This window comes from Heterodontus francisci, chromosome 1 (assembly GCF_036365525.1).
Source record: "Heterodontus francisci isolate sHetFra1 chromosome 1, sHetFra1.hap1, whole genome shotgun sequence".
In the NCBI taxonomy this organism is placed as follows: Eukaryota; Metazoa; Chordata; class Chondrichthyes; order Heterodontiformes; family Heterodontidae; genus Heterodontus; species Heterodontus francisci.
Genome location: NC_090371.1, coordinates 281,776,977 through 281,794,635, shown reverse-complemented (window position 1 = coordinate 281,794,635; position 17,659 = coordinate 281,776,977). Strand labels below are relative to the sequence as shown.

The 17,659-nt window shown below is 43.6% G+C and overlaps 1 protein-coding gene across 1 annotated transcript in view; it reads left to right on the top strand.

Annotated features, from left to right (window-relative positions):
* The first annotated feature begins 2,082 nt into the window (after positions 1-2,082).
* The window catches only part of eif4eb (eukaryotic translation initiation factor 4eb), a 38,136-nt gene continuing 22,559 nt past the window's right edge, over positions 2,083-17,659 (top strand). Inside the window, exons 1-3 of the mRNA XM_068046274.1 lie at positions 2,083-2,185; positions 10,502-10,608; positions 16,488-16,583. Coding sequence (XP_067902375.1) covers positions 2,168-2,185; positions 10,502-10,608; positions 16,488-16,583 — 221 coding nt within the window. The 5' untranslated portion in view covers positions 2,083-2,167. The remainder of the gene's footprint in view (positions 2,186-10,501; positions 10,609-16,487; positions 16,584-17,659) is intronic.

Below are 17,659 nucleotides of genomic sequence, written 5' to 3'. Positions count from 1 at the left end.
AGCACTGATCCCTGCAGAACACCACTAGTCACATCTCTCCATTCAGAAAAACACCCATCCACTGATACCCTCTGTCTTCTATGACTGAGCCAGTTCTGTATCCATCTTGCCAGCTCACCTCTGATCCCGTGTGACTTCACCTTTTGTACCAATCTGCCATGCGGGACCTTGTCAAAGGCTTTACTAAAGTCCATATAGATAACATCCACTGCCCTTCCTTCATCAATCATCTTCGTCACTTCCTCAAAAAACTCAATCAAATTAGTAAGACACGACCTCCCCTTCACAAAACCATGCTGCCTCTCGCTAATAAGTTTGTTTGTTTCCAAATGGGAGTAAATCCTGTCCCGAATAATCCTCTCTAATAGTTTCCCTACCACTGACGTAAGGCTCACCGGCCTATAATTTCCTGGATTATCTTTGCCACCCTTCTTAAACAAAGGAACAACATTGGCTATTCTCCAGTCCTCTGGGACCTCACCTGTAGCCAATGAGGAAAAAAAGATTTCTATCATGGCCCCAGCAATTTCTTCCCTTGCCTCCCTTATTATTCTGGGGTAGATCCCATCAGGCCCTGGGGACTTATCTACCTTAATGCTTTGCAAGACACCCAACAACTCCTCCTTTTTGATAATGAGATGACTGAGACTATGTGCACTCTCTTCCCTAGGCTCATCATCCACCAAGTCCTTCTCTTTGGTGAATACTGATGCAAAGTACTCATTTAGCACCTCGCCCATTTCCTCTGGCTCCACACATAGATTCCCATCTCTGTCCTTGAGTGGGCCAACACTTTCCCTGGTTACCCTCTTGCTCTTTATATATGTATAAAAAGCCTTGGGATTATCCTTAATCCTGTTTGCCAATGACTTTTCATGACCCCTTTTAGCCCTCCTAACTCCTTGCTTAAGTTCCTTCCTACTGTCTTTATATTCCTCAAGGGATTCATCTGTTCCTAGCCTTCCAGCCCTTACAAATGCTTCCTTTTTCTTTTTGACAAGGCTCACAATATCCTGTGTTATCCAAGCTTCCCGAAACTTGCCAAACTTGTCTTTCTTCCTCACAGGAACATGCTGGTCCTGGATTCTAATCAGCTGACGTTTGAAAGACTCCCACATGTCAGATGTTGATTTACCCTCAAACAGCCGCCCCCAATCTAAATTCTTCAGTTCCTGCCTAATATTGTTATAATTAGCCTTCCCCCAATTTAGCACCTTCACCCGAGGACTACTCTTACCCTTATCCACAAGTACCTTAAAACTTATGGAATTATGGTCACTGCTCCCGAAATGCTCCCCCACTGAAACTTCGACCACCTGGCCGGGCTCATTCCCCAATACCAGGTCCAGAATTAGGACAATTAGATCATCAATCGGAAACACTTTATTGACTTTGCCTTCTTAAAAGGGACACAAACAAAGAGTTCCAAATTATAATAAAACTTATGTAAAAACTTATCAATTTTTAATCTTGTTTCCTGTATTTACAATGCATTTCAGTTTCTCCGGTGCCCACTGGTTGCGGAATGCCTCGAGTGGACACAGCGTGCTCCTTCTCCAGGGACACCCAGTCATAGGCCTGCAGGGGGTGGGGAAGGCAGCCAGAGAGAACACTGCTCTGCCCTCGTCCTGCCATTGACTGCGTATTGCAGGGTCACCTTGGGCATGTCTGGAGCAGACGCAGGCTCCCTCGACTTGCCCACTCCCCACCAGACCTGGTGGGTGAGGTTCAGGAGGGGGCAGGTTACTGATGGTGCAGCCTCACGTTGAAGGGCTGCCCCTTCAAACAGTAGTAGAGGGGCTGAAGCCTCTCACCATGCTGCCAATGACCTTGATTAACCCTGAACATGGGGTGGGGGGGGGGGGAGGAGCTAATCTGCCCTCAAGGGGAGGGGGCGGAGCATTTGGTATAGGGGCGGAGCCTTCGGTAAAGGGGCGGAGACTTGCCTCGCGGGGAGGGGGCGCGGCATAAGGTAAAGGGGCGGAGTCTTGTCCCGCGTCGCCGTTTGCGCCCTCTTTTCAAAAAAAGCGGAGGGAGCATCACATGAGCCGCGGGGCGGGAGGCTGCGCGCGCAGCGCGGAGGGCGTGGCCGAGTCGGCCGGCAGGCAACACGTGACCCGGGCCGCTTCAATCGGTGAGTGCGCTCGAGGCTGAAGTCAGACACAAGATGGCGACGGTGGAGTCGGTGAGTGACATTTGCCTCACAGCGGCTGGCCGAAAGCGGGAGGGCTCACAACACATACACACCGCCTGAGGGGGAGGGGTTGGAGAAGGTTAACGGACATCAACCGTCATCGCCCGAATTTTCACCGGGGGAGGGGGGGGGAGAAAGAGAGACAGCCTTTAATCCCTCCCCTCCTCCTCCACACGGGGTGAGGGAGTGGGCCTGGGGCTGGCAGCAGCATGGCGCTCCGGCTGGAGCCAGGCCTCAAGCACCGGGATCGTTAAAGCCCCCTTGCCGGCATTTGTTAGCCCGCGAGCGAGGGAGATTATTCCCCTTCTGTCTCTTTCACGGCACTGCTCCTCTCTCTCTCTCCATCATTGTTATTGATCAGTGTGGGGGGTCACCCAGTCATCCCCCCGCCCCCTCCCGGCACCCTCACTGCCCAATACTTTACATCTTCCCTAAATGTGTTTTCATGTGTTCGCTTAATTTTATTTCTTCCCCCAAAAATTGAAGAGGCAGCTTTGCGAGACTGTGTACACTTGTTCCCAATTCAACCCCTGCCGTTTCGCGAGGTTTTCTCATTGTTTTCTTTTAAAATTTGTCAGTTTTTGTTCCTGGGTGTTACTTAAAATCATGACCTGGACCATTTTAAAGCATCATTTGTACAGCATTTAAAGTCAATAAAATTTCAGGGGGAGTGCATTTTTTCCCTAAATGAATTTCTGGATTTAAGGACTTTAAAATGTAATTTGAGATTTCAAAAAAAAAAAATCATGATTCTAGTTCAGGACTGTATTTCTACAAGAGCTGTCCCGCTATTTGCATTGTGATTCTTTCTCATATTTGATTTTCTGTCCAGTCACTAATATATGAAGTCCATTGAAAATTGGGGATGGTGTACCTCTTATGCATCTCCTAACAACTAGTTACAGTGTAATTGACAGCTGATAGGGCAGCTATCCAGACTAACAGATGGTAAAATTATATCTGCCACTTGGATTATTAACCTTTCACTTACTTTTATTATGTTCATCATATGTGGGTGAGTAGTTGCACAACTGAACTAAAAGTGATTTTGATCTTGCATCATGTTTTAAATACTTTGATTCTTTCATTCAGGGAAAATTCTGCATTCAGTTACTGTATGCAGGTTTTTTTGACACTACTTTCCAAATGCAAATGATTTTTTGAAAGACCCACTCAATTTAAGTAATACTGATTTCTCAGTGTCATATGATGGGTATGCTGAAGAAAATAAAAATAACTGAAAGGGTATTAATGCTGTGTGAGCTTGAAAGTATACAGCCTAATGTTAATATAGTTCCAAGATTTTACTTCTGGCAGTGCAGAAACTATTCAGTCACTTTCTTTCCTCTAGTAAGTTGGCCATAGCATTCATAGCAGTGTGGGCACCTGAGTTATGTTGCAGCTTCTGAATGGAGGAAATATTTCTGAAAGGAGCAGAGCCTGTGGGCGCAACATCGGTACAAAATACTGCCTTATCCTTTGAATTGTATCTTCTGCCATTCAATATATTAATTTTACGAGAGTATTTGTAACTTGGATCATTCAGTTTGAGTCTGTGGCAGTGATAGCAAGGTCCCTTGCTAGGGAGAGGAAAAATTAGCGATGTATCCAGTGACCCTGGTGGAACACCATTTGTATTGATATGAGGCCAGGGCAGAAAGAGCTCTAAAATAAAAGCAAAATACTGCGGATGCTGGAAATCTGAAACAAAAACAAGAAATGCTGGATTCACTCAGCAGGTCTGGCAGCATCTGTGGAAAGAGAAGCAGAGTTAACGTTTCGGGTCAGTGACCCTTCTTCGGAACTGACAAATATTAGAAAAGTCACAGATTATAAACAAGTGAGGTGGGGGTTGGGCAAGAGATAACAAAGGAGAAGGTGCAGATTGGACCAGGCCACATAGCTGACCAAAAGGTCACGGAGCAAAGGCAAACAATATGTTAATGGTGTGTTGAAAGACAAAGCATTAGTACAGATTAGGTGTGAATATACTGAATATTGAACATCAGCAAGTGCAAACCTGAAGAAAAACAACCTGAAAAAAACAGTGGGTAAGCAAACTGAACAAACTAAGATGAAATGAAATAAATGCAAAAAAAGATTGTAAAAAATGTAAAAAGGAATGCAAAAAAAAAGGAAGAAAAAATAACTAAAAATGACTAAAAATGAAAGTAAAGTGGGGGGCTGTCATGCTCTGAAATTATTGAACTCAATGTTCAGTCCGGCAGGCTGTAGTGTGCCTAATCGGTAGATGAGATGCTGTTCCTCGAGCTTGCGTTGATGTTCACTGGAACACTGCAGCAATCCCAGGACAGAGATGTGAGCATGAGAGCAGGGGACAGGGTTCCCCTTGTCCTCACTTTTCATCCCACCAGCCTCCATATCCAAAGGATCATCCTCCGCCATTTTCGCCACCTCCAGCGTGATGCCACTACCAGTCGCATCTTCCCTTCCCTTCCCCTGTCAGCATTCCGAAGGGATCGTTCCCTCCGCGACACCCTGGTCCACTCCTCCATTACCCCCACCACCTCGTCCCCGTCCCAGGGCACCTTCCCTTGCAATCGCAGGAGGTGTAATACCTGCCCATTTACCTCCTCTCTCCTCACTATCCCAGGCCCCAAACACTCCTTTCAGGTGAAGCAGCGATTTACTTGTACTTCTTTCAATGTAGTATACTGTATTCGCTGCTCACAGTGTGGTCTCCTCTACATTGGGGAGACCAAGCGCAGACTGGGTGACCGCTTTGCGGAACATCTCCGCTCAGTCCGCAAGCAAGACCCTGAGCTTCCGGTTGCTTGCCATTTCAACACTCCCCCCTGCTCACATCTCTGTCCTGGGATTGCTGCAGTGTTCCAGTGAACATCAACGCAAGCTCGAGGAACAGCATCTCATCTACCGATTAGGCACACTACAGCCTGCCGGACTGAACATTGAGTTCAATAATTTCAGAGCATGACAGCCCCCCATTTTACTTTCATTTTTAGTCATTTTTAGTTACTTTTTCTTCCTTTTTTTTTTTTTGCATTCCTTTTTACATTTTTTACAATCTTTTTTTGCATTTATTTCATTTCATCTTAGTTTGTTCAGTTTGCTTACCCACTGTTTTTTTCAGGTTGTTTTTCTTCAGGTCTGCACTTGCTGAATGTTCAATATTCAGTATATTCACACCTAATCTGTACTAATGCTTTGTCTTTCAACACACCATTAACATATTGTTTGCCTTTGCTCCGTGACCTTTTGGTCAGCTATGTGGCCTGGTCCAATCTGCACCTTCTCCTTTGTTATCTCTTGCCCAACCCCCACCTCACTTGTTTATAATCTGTGACTTTTCTAATATTTGTCAGTTCCGAAGAAGGGTCACTGACCCGAAACGTTAACTCTGCTTCTCTTTCCACAGATGCTGCCAGACCTGCTGAGTGAATCCAGCATTTCTTGTTTTTGTTTCAGAAAGATATCTAGCTGTATAAGATGTCCCGTATAATTGAATGGTGTGCTAGTACTTGCTGTCTAGGCTTACATATGATGAATGGTCACTTGGCTGAGATACTGTAGGTTGCTGGTGTCCATGGGACTGTATCTCACCATGAACCAGGAAAAGTTGAGCTGCTAAGGGGAAATTGTGTAATTAAACAGCAAAGTGTACAGAAATATTTCAGTTCTAAATACAGTTTGAACTGTGCTACATGTTGATATTTCTGTGACTTCATATCTTCCTGTGCACTGTGCTCATAATCCAGTAATAAGTACTTTGTTTCTAAATGCCTAATTTGTATAGATTTGTGTATTTTTGAGCTATAATTTAAATGATTGAAATTGAATTGGTTCAAATGAGCTAGTACTTCTAAGTTTTCCTTTGTTGGTTTTGTTGACTTTAAGACGTGTGCAGCAAAAATAGCATGTTCCAGCAGCAGTTAAGTGAGGGTAGTTGAATAATCCTTAATGTCTGATGGCGGTGATGGAATGGAGGTAATAACAGAGAGGAGGAATAATCTAATTAGTGAGACTGTAGTTGTATTATAATCAATCAAGTAAAGGGGTGGGAAAAGGCCAACTGGTTCAGAAAGCCTACCCTAGTCAGAAGTGGCACAGCCTTGTTTGATGCCAAGTTGTGCCGTGCAGTCATGTAAATTCTCAGAAACAGCCAAGAGCCAATTTAGGGAGAGAAAAACACTCTGGGAAATTCCTATCCAACTCTCTAAGGCCATTGAAAGTAATCCTATAGTAACCTGAGTGTCTCTATTTTCAGCCATTCTGCAACCTATCTTATAACTTGCTATCCTCTTGTCTCAGGAACTTGTCCAGTTCCTCTTGCAGGACTGCAAGAAATCCACACTCACTGCACATTTGGTAATCTGCTCCAGAGGGCTGTGATGTTCTGTGGACAGAAATACTTCCTCGTGTCTCGCCTAACTCATGCCCTTTTAATCCTTCCGTCTTTTTCATCTTAGATTCTGTCCAGTTGCACAACTTGTCACTTTTATCATTGTAAAATCCTTAATTGTATCTCCTATACCCACTTCTATAATTTTTTAATAAAACAGCATTTGCATCAAGAGCTTGTTTTGATAGCTGAGCCATAAGACTATCAGTGACAACTTGCTTCGGTATTCTCTCCGTTGTCGGGTCATGGGTTCAAACACCACTCCAAGGATTTGAGCACAAAATTTAGGCTGCTCCTTCAATGCAGTACCCAGTTGTTGCAGTGTCAGTGATGCTGTCGTTCAGATGAGAAGTACAACTGAGTCTGTGTTTAGTGGATGGAAAAAGAAAAATCTCACTGCATAGCTTGAAGAGTAGTGAGACTTTTTTGATATCCTGGCCAATATTCATGCCTCCACCAATGTCACCCAGAAAAAAAGCTAACTGGGCACTAATCTCATTTACTATTTGTTGGATCTTGCAGCGTCACTTTGCTGTGTTTGCATACAAAGCAACTAATTCATTGACTATGAAATGGCCTAAGGGCACAAAATATGAAAATATAACCTGATTTTGGTGTACTAATTTAAAGATGCTCTACTTATCTTGGAGTCTTCGAAGAGTCTGTGTGATTTCTGATGAAATTCCAGTTGCATCGTGACCACCAAAGAAAAACCCATGAAAGCTATGCTGTTACAAAGTGTAAAGAATATTTTTGTGTTTTTATTACACACATAAAGTTGTTCAGTACCCTTGGAGCCTAGGTCTCTCACTTTACTGTTGATGCTTTTGGATTTCATTTTTTGTGAGCAATTATGCCCAGGATCTAGTTAATTTGACTTTTATATTTTACCGGGCATAGCAACCTGCTGGGTGTTCCATTTCTTTAAATAAACAGTTACTCAATATTTTTAAAATGCAAATGTTGCTTAGATTTCCTGTTCATGTACACTATCAAGCACCTGTTAGATAAGCTAAAAAATTGGTCCAAATTCGAAAGTTTTTAAACAAATTGTTAGTTTTTCATAAATGTGTGCATCTAGTTGCGATAAAAGGAGGTCCAGGAATCGTGCATACTTGTTGGGAAGGAGATGATAGATCAAGGTTTAAGTAACAAGCGAAAATGGCAGGCACAAGGAACTTATATATTCAATCTCTTGAATAATACTACTCTTACCATCCACCACCCCCCCACCCTTACTAAAGACTGATAATTGTGATACAAAATGTATGCTGATGGTCTGACACTAACCTAGCAAAGTTGTATTTATTTGCATTATTACTCAGATCAGTCAAAATATGGGGCAGCCATGGTATAAGTAAGAAACCCTACCTAAATTTGCTATGTAATGCTTGTTTGAGAATTTTAGCTGGGCTCAGCGCATTGAGCCCTTAATTCCCTCTCCCCTGCTTCTGGCCTTTTTGTATATTGCTTCATTAGTTTGACAGACAAGGGAAATGCTGTGCATAGTATTAGGATTGCCCCCTCGCAAGCATAAGTGAAAAGTTGAAGCCTGTTACTATGCAGATGTCAGTGGGTATGGAAATAGAAAGAAACATAGGAGCAGGAGTAGGCCATTCAGCCTGTCAAGCCTTTTCCACCATTCAGTTGGATCATGGCTGACTATTTACCTCAGCCCCACTTTCCCATGCTTTTCCCATGATATCATTAGTATCTAGATATCTTAATTTCTGCTTGAACATGCTCAGTGAGCTTCCACAGCCCTCGGGTAGAGAATTCCAAAAATTCACCACCCTGTGTGAAGAAATTCCTCCTCAACTCGGTCTTAAATGGCCTACCCCTTATTCTGAGACTATGTCCCCTGGCTCTAGATTCACCATCCAGGGGAAACATCCTATCTACATCCACCCTGTCGCACCCTGTAAGACTTTTGTATGCTTCAATGAGATCACCTCTCATTCTTCAAAACTCTAGAGAAGACAGGCCCTCTTTCCTCAATCTCTCCTCAAAGACAATCCCGCCATCCCAGAGAACCTCCGTTGCACTCCCTCTATGGCAAATATATCCTTCCTTAGATAAGGAGACCAAAATTGTACACATTACTCCAGGTGCAGTCTCACCAAGGCTATATACAATTGCAGCAAGCCATCTTTACTCCTGTACTGAGTCCCCTTGCGATGAAGGCCAACATACCATTTGCCTTCCTAATTGCTTGCTGCATCTGCATGCTAGCTTTCAGTGACTCGTGAGCAAAGACACCCAGGTCTCTTTGGACATCAACACTTCTCAACCCCTCTCTGTTTAAGAAATACTGTCTTTCTGTTTTTTTTTATCTGTCCAAGTCCCCTTGAAGCCTCCTTGCATCCTCCTCACAACTTGCATTCCCAACTAGTTTTGAGTCATTGGCAAATTTGGAAATATTACATTTGGTCTCCACATCCAAAACATTTATATAGATTGTGAACAGCTACTTGTGGTATCCCACCAGTAACAGCCTGCCATCCTGCGAATTACCTGTTTATTTCTACTGTCTGATTTCTGTCTGAAAGAAAACCTGTGTGGGTATGGAAGACCTCTGTGGGTATGGAAGAGGCCCAACTATAAGTTTCAGAAAAGTACTTGGCTAACGATATAGCTTGCATCTCAATTGTCACCTGATTGTGGCATGAGGGGTTTTATACAGAGAAGAAAAGTATTTTTGCTGCACTGGCCAGTACACACCATATTCCACCAGTGGGTAAGATAGTAGCCCTAGCTAAACAAAACCAGTCTTTCCAACCTTACAATAACTGCTCGTGCAGAAACTTGTACTTATGCACTTCAAATTCTCATTTGGTGCAGTGAAAACCAGTAGTGTACAACCCATAAACTTGCAAGCCACATGGGCTCTCTTATTGGTGTGTGCTTTCTCTCACTGTGCTCAAATAACTATCCTGTAGTTTGGCTCCTTTCTCGGACATGATGAAAACACCTGATTTAATAAATGTCAGTTTGTGTCTGTGTTAGAAGCATCTGTGTATTGAATTGTCTTGTGGACTGAGCATTTTGCCGCCTACCATTTTTCTTCCTACCTCCACCTGCACACTATCTGTCTTTTCTGACTATTCTTGTGTGGCCAGCTTCCTCCTCCACACAGAAAAGTCAAGGAGTATTGAAACAAGTCTCCCATGTTGCATTGGGGGAAGGTGGTAGGTTTCTTTATTTTCCAATGGCTGAACTGGCAACCTGTATAAAACTTTGGGCAGCTTATATCTGTGTCGCCTCCCCCAGCTCTGCAACAGTTGCTCCCTACATGTCATTTCTAACAGGAGTTGCTGAGTCTTAATCCCTTTTACCCCAGGGACACAGAGCCAAATTTAAAGCTCCAACTGCAATCAGGAAACTCTTTGTCCACCAGGGATTAAACCTGAGACCATCAGGCATGTATGGCTCAATACCACATTAGGTGTGCCATTTCTCACTGTACCATCAAAAGAGCATTGTGAGAGTTTTTAAATGTTGATCTTGGAGCAAGCATTAATGGAAGTGGGTTGCAACCACTGTTTCCAAATGCTATGCAAGCAAAATAAGTGCTGCTTTTAAGAGAAGAAAAAGCCACAATTCTATCTCCCTTTGGGATACATCTTCTATTGGAAGATCTCTAGCACTTCACCCAAATGTGTGAGCTTAGATGCTGAGAGTCAGTATACTATTTGTCTAAGGATCCTGATTTCTATCCTCACTCGCTGTTCACACAAGTGCACTTTCCAGCAAAAGTTGCTAGGTAACAGTCAGAGGAGCAATTAAGTATAAAGTTTACTGTTCATGTGTATCATTAGTGCTTCTTCCATCATTAACCATTTGCTGTGTTGAAACTCATATCCAGCTTTTACTATTACATGTCTTTGTGTTTAGAATTTCTGGCCATAATAACTTTTTTTCTGCAGGAAACCACTACACAGGCCCAGTCTTCAGAAGAAGAAGGTAAAACGGAGGCAGCAAGTCAAGAAATAGTGAAGCCTGAACACTACATAAAGCATCCGCTACAAAATAGGTAAAACAACTCCCAACCATTTTTTGTGGTTTGTATCGTTGACTTATTTAAAGAGTCATTGTAGACCCCTTATGTAATCAAATATGCTTTTATTTTGTTGTTGTAATGGTGAAGAGTGCTGTTACATCAATGTCTTCCATTGGGTTCAAAGGGACAACAACTTTGAGAAATTGCTGGGAAACATGCCATCTTTCTCCCCCACCCCCAACACAATGTCATAAATTGCATTTTGTCAGTTTGTGACCAATTATGAATGGCTCCCCTTTTCCAAGCACACTATTTGTAAAATACTTGCATAAAGACTTCCATAAAATCTGACGCACTTTTTAATTTTTTTTAAAGATGTAATAGGCATTTAAAAAGGGTGAATAGATCCAGTACCCAGGCATGTATTGCAACCCTAAAGCTGCTTTGTTTGACCCGGAACTGAGCTTCCAACACTCTGTTCCGTCCAGCACCAATTTCTAATATTTTAAATGGGTTAGTGCATCCACTAAAATATTGCAAAGGGAGAATTTCAGACGAATTTGTTATGTACTCGTATGCTATTTTTGTGCCCAAGACTGCAGTCGTGAAGCTCTCAATTGATCGAAATGTGAAAATCAATATTTCGGAGCAAGAGCAAGATTATATAGTTGCAGCGTTGATTGCGAAAGTCCAAAATTATGTCCATTCCTAGTGTTTGACGCATTTTTAAATGAATGTTTTTGAGTTACATGCATTACTTTGCATGTCTTGGGTAGAAAGAAAACTAGCAGAAGTTTAGCATCTGTGAATATTTTTGGAGTGGTTTTGATGATGGCTATAAAAAAAATCTTTTATTTTTATGGGATGTGGGCATCACTGGCAAGCCCAGCATATGTTGCCCATCCCTAATTGCCCTTGAGAAGGTGTTGGTGAGCCACTGCCTTGAACCGGTGCAGGTATACCCACAGTGCTGTTAGGAAAGGAGTTCCAGGATTTTGACCTAGTGACAGAAGGAGCAGCGACATTTTTCCAAGTAAGGATCGTGTGTGGCTTTGAGGGAAACTTGCAGATGGCGTTTCCATGCATCTGCTGCCCTCGTCCTACTAGGTGGTAGAAGTCCCAGGTTTGGAAGGTGCCGTCGAAGGAGTCTTGGTGAGTTGTATGTAGTATACCCTGCTGCCACTGTGTGTAACTGGTGGAGGGAGCGAATGTTGAGGGTGGTGGATGGGGTGCCGATCAAGCGGGCTGTTTTGTCCTGGATGGTGTTGAGCTTCTTGACTCTTGTTGGAGCTGCACACATGCAGGCAAGTGTAGAGTATTCCATCACACTCCTGACTTGTGCCATGTAGATGGTGGAAAGGCATTGGGGAGTCATAACTTTGGTGAGTTACTCGCCTCAGAATTCTCAGCCGCTGATCAACTTTTGTAGCCACAGTATTTATATGGTTCAGTTTGTAGTCAGTGGTAATCCCCTGGCAGTCAACGATGGCAATGCCATTGAATGTCATGGGGAGATGGTTAGATTCTCTCTTGTTGGAGATGGTCATTGCCCACCACTTGTATGACGCAAATGTTACTTGCCACTTATCAGCTCGAGCATGAATGTCGTTCAAGTCTTGCTGCATATTGGTATGGACTGCTTCAGTGTCTGAGGAGTTGTGAATGGTGCTGAACATTGTGCAATCATCAGTGAACATCCCCACTTCTGACCTTATGATGATCGGAAGGTCATTGAAGCAGCTGAAGATGGTTGGGCCTAGGACACTACCCTGAGGAACTCATACACCAATGTCCTGGGACTGAGATGATTGGCCTCCAACAGCCACAACCATCTTTCTTTGTGCGAGGTAAGACTCCAACCAGTAGAGAGTTTTCCCCTGATTCTCATTGACTTCAACTTTACCAGGGCTCCTTGATGCCACACGCGGTCAAATGCTGCCTTGATGTCAAGGGCAGTCACTCTTGTAGTATAAGGATGTAAAGGGTTAATACCGAAGACAGTGATCCCACCCACTGTACGAGTGATGATGTAACAGTCACATGAATTAGGCTTGGGAAGAAGATATAGCAGCTCAAAAGATGCTAGCTTAGATGACTTGCGGAGAGTGTATATAGTCACTGTAAACAATAGAGTTGTTAGTTAACCTTTACTGGAGTCTAAGACTTTCTCTATAATGCCCTGCAACGCTACTAATATAAATGCAACAACTGTCACTTCCCCTCTTGAGTTCAGCTGTTTTGTCCATGTTTAACCCAAGGCTGTAATGAGGCAGGAGCCGAATTGCCCTGGTAGAACCCAACCAGAGCGTCAGCGAGCAGGTTATTGCTGTGTAAGTGTCGTTTGATAATACTGATGACGACCCCTTCCGTCATTTTGCTGATGATCAAGAGGAGGCTGAGGCGGTAATTGGCCGGATTGGATTTGTCCTGTTTTTTTTGTGGATAGGACATAACTGGGCAATTTTTCACATTTCGGGTAGATGCCAGTTGTTGTAGCTGTTCTGGAGCAGCTTGGCTAGGGGCGTGGCTAGTTCTGGAGCCCAAGTCTTCAGTACTATTGCCGGGATGTTGTCAGGGCTCACAGCCTCTGCAGTATCCAGTGCCTTCAACTGTTTCTTTCGATCACATGGAGTGAATTGAATTGGCTCAAGATTGGCATCTGTGATGTTGGGGTCCTCAGGAGGAGGCCGAGATGGATCATCCACTCGGCACTTCTGGCTGAAGATGGGGTTGCAAATGCTTCAGTCTTGTCTTTTTCACTAATATGCTGGGCTACCCCATCATTAAGGATCAGGATATTTGTGGAGCTTCCTCCTCCTATCAGTAGTTTAATTGTCCACCTCCATTTATGACTGGATGTGGCAGGACTGCAGACCTTAGATGTGATCCGTTGGTTGTGGGATCGCTTAACTCTGTCTGTTGCATGTTGCTTCCTCTGTTTGGCATGCAAGTAGTCCTGTGTTGTAGCTTCACCAGACTGACACCTAATTTTTAGGTATGCCTAGTGCTGCTCCTGGTAAGCCCTCCTGCACTATTCATTGAACCAGGATTGATCTCTTGGCTTGATGATAATGGTAGAGTGAGGGATATGCCAGGCTATGAGATTACAGATTATGGTTGAATACAATTGTGCTGCTGCTGATCGCCCACAGCGCCTCATGGATGCCCAGTTTTGAACTGCTAGATCTGTTCTGAATCTGTCCCACGGTGGTAGTGCCACACAACACAGAGGGTATGATCAGTATGAAGACGGGACTTGGTCTTCACAAGGACTGTGCGGTGGTCACTCCTACCTATACTGACGTGAACAGATGCATCTGTGGCAGGTTGATTGGTGAGAACAAGGTCTAGATGGCTTTTTCTTTCTTGTAGGTTTCTTCACCACCTGCCACAGGCCCAGTCTGGTGGTTATGTCCTTTTAGGACTCGGCCATCTCAGTCAGTAGTGGTTCTACCAAGCCATTCTTGATGATGGATATTGACATCCCTCACCCAGAGTGCAATCTGTGCCCTTGCCACCCTCCGTGCTTCCTTCAAGTATTGTTCAACATGGAGGAATACTGATACATCAGCTACGGGATGGTGGTAGGTGGTAATCAGCAGGAGGTTTCCTTGTCCATGTTTGACCTGATGCCATGAGACTACATGGGGCCCAGAATCCACGTTGAGGACTCCCAGGGCAACTCCATCCTGACCTTCTCTCCATCATAAGGTCAGAAGTAGGTATGTTTGCTGATTGTATGATGATCAGTACCATTCCCCACTCCTCAGGTACTGAAGCAGTCTGTGTGGAAATGCAGCAAGACATGGGCAACATTTAGGCTTGGGCTGATAAATGGTAAGTAACATTTGTGCCACACATTGCCAGTCAATGACGATCTTCAACAAGAGAGAATCTAACCATCTCCCCATATCATTCAAAGGCATTACCATTGCTGAATCCCCACTATCAACATCTTGGGGATTCCTATTGATCAGACGCTAAACTGGAGCAGCCTGAACTGTGGCTACGAGCAGGTCAGAGACTGAGAATTCTGCAGTGAGTAATTCACTTCCTGACTCCTCAGAGCCTGTCCACCATCTACTAGACACGTTAGGAGTTTGATGGAATACTGACTTGAATGAGTGTGGCTCCAACAACACTTGGGAAGATCAACACCATCCAGGACAAAGTAGCCTAGTTGATTGTCACCCCATCCATCACCTTCAACATTCACTTCCTCCACCACTAACGCATAATGGCAGCACTGTGTACCGGCTCACCACACCTCCTTCAGCAGCACCTTCCAAACTCACGACCTCTTCTACCTGGAAGGACAAAAGCAGTAGACTTGTAGGAACACCATCATCTGCAAGTTCCCTCCAAGCCCCACACAATCCTGACTTGGAACTATATCACCGTTCCTTCACTGTCGCTGGATCAAAATCCTGGAACTCCTTCCCTAACAGCACCAGCTGGACTGCAGTGGTTCAAGAAAGCGGCTCACCAATGCCTTCTCGAGGTCAGTTGGAGAAGGGCAACAAATGCTGGCCTTGCCAGTGGTTCCCACATCCCATGAAATGAATAAAAAAAGTGTACCACTGTGCCACTGCCTCTGTTGGGTCTGTGGTGCCAGTGGGACAGGACATACCTGGTGATGGTGGTGTCTGGGACATTGGCTCCAAGGCATGATTCTGTGAGTATAACTATGGCAGGCTGTTGTTCCAGCCTCTTTGGCTATTATGGAGTATACCAGTAGGGAAGTGGGGGACTTAGTGTTAAGAAATTTTCTTCCCTCCTGTTGTAACTATGGCAACGTGATCTAGGCTGACATCTCAACGTAGTGCTGAGGGAGTGCTGCAATGTTGGAACTATCATCTTTTGGATGAGAGATAAAACCAAAGGGCTTGCTCAGTGGACCTAAAGATCCCATGGCATTATTCAAATTTAATCAGATGGTGTTTTGGTGTCCTGATCGAGATTCCTCCCTCAACCAACATCAGCAACAGATTATTTGTTGGTTTGCTGTTTATGGGGGTCTTGCTGTATGCAAATTGGCTCATATTTGCATACATAATGAGTTCATTTCAAAAGTAATTTATTGGTTGTTAAGGGATCCTGAGGAAGTGATAAGATGGTATGCAAATACAATTTTATTCTCTGTGGAATTTCAGTGCTGCTCTGGTACATAACTTTAATTGTGATTTGCATTCATAATTTGTTCCAGAAACCCCATCACCTCCCTCCCACCCCTCAGTGCAAGTTGTTTTTTGAAATTTGAATTTTTCAAAATATGATTAACTTTACCTGAAATATTGAAAATGCATCTTATCCAGGATTGGGAAATTCTATCAGCTACCAAGTCCAGAATGAATTGCTTTCCAAACTATTGAGGATAGGTGTATTTTATGATTTTCACTGTTCGATATCTTTTTTCTTAAGCCAAAATCCTACAAGCAATGTTATGTGATTTTGTTTGTTTTTCTAGGTAAAGGGTGCTTAGTTATATCAAATAGAATATTTTTCACTTTGGGCATCAAGCTATATGCTCTGCTACACCAATTATATCCCCCCAGCGCTGACCTCAGATGAGTATCATCTATTGTACCTTTGGAATCTTTCCATTTTCAACAAGTGTCTTGTTGCCTCTGAGCGACATTATTGGCACTAGATTTTCCAGTGGGAACGAGTTTCAGGCTGTCCTAATTACTTTTATGAAGGAATCTTTCAGCTGATGGACAAAATAGACTTCATTTCCAATGCCTTGCAATAGATTAAAGCCCATATCCTAGAAATAATGGCCGGTGTCTGTCCTAATATGCCCAGGCTCGCTTCCCACCTTAGTTTTGCTTGTAGTGTTTGAAAGTTTTAAGAACTGTTCTTGTTTCGTTTTTGCACTCTTAGATACTAAGCATCTATAATTTCTCTTGTAGATGGGCACTTTGGTTCTTCAAAAATGACAAAAACAAAACTTGGCAAGCAAATCTGCGCCTGATATCCAAATTTGATACAGTGGAAGACTTTTGGGCGTAAGTAAAAACATGAAATTGTAAACCTGAAAAGTACAGTTTTGTGATGGACGGGACAGGGAACACTCCCCTCTGGTTTTCCTCATATGCAGCCTTCCTTTTGACTAAGAAGCCAGAGGTGATCAGATTTTGGATTCTTGCTAATGATTTGCAACTGAGAAGTAAGCATAGGGAAATAACTAGTAGCTTTCATAACATAATAAAGTTTAAAAGGATGATTGGGAAAGACATAAGCAAGACAAAGACCAAAGTTAAAGATTGGGGGGGGTGGGGGTGGGGGAAAGCTAATTTTTAAAGTGTTGGGAATGGAACTAGGGAAGGTAAACTAGGAAATATTTTGACAGAACAATATTGGGAAATATTTTAAATGGTGATCAATATAGTTGGGGCGGCACAGTGGCGCAGTGGTTAGCACCGCAGCCTCACAGCTCCAGGGACCCGGGTTCGATTCCGGGTACTGCCTGTGTGGAGTTTGCAAGTTCTCCCTGTGTCTGCGTGGGTTTTCTCCGGGTGCTCCGGTTTCCTCCCACAAGCCAAAAGACTTGCAGGTTGATAGGTAAATTGGCCATTATAAATTGTCACTAGTATAGGTAGGTGGTAGGGAAATATAGGGACAGGTGGGGATGTTTGGTAGGAATATGGGATTAGTGTAGGATTAGTATAAATGGGTGTAGGATTAGTATAAATGGGTGGTTGATGTTCGGCACAGACTCGGTGGGCCGAAGGGCCTGTTTCAGTGCTGTATCTCTAAAAAAAAAGGAGAAATATATTCCGCTTAAAAAAAAAACTAGCCAATAATGAAACAGTATGAATAAATAGAAATATGGGTAAAAATTGAAATTTAAGCAAAAGGCAGGGTCCTGCATAATGGCCTCATGCCTAAGGTCAGAGCGATGGAGTCAAGGACAAGTAGTAGAATGGATAGCAAGTTGGCTACATAACAGAAAACAGTCAGTGTTAATGGTTACTACTCAGACTGGCAAAAGGTGGGAAGTGGTGTTCCTCAATGATATGTTCTGGGACCACTGTTACCATTCACATTAACGATTTGGACTTGGGAACCGGAAGTGCAATTT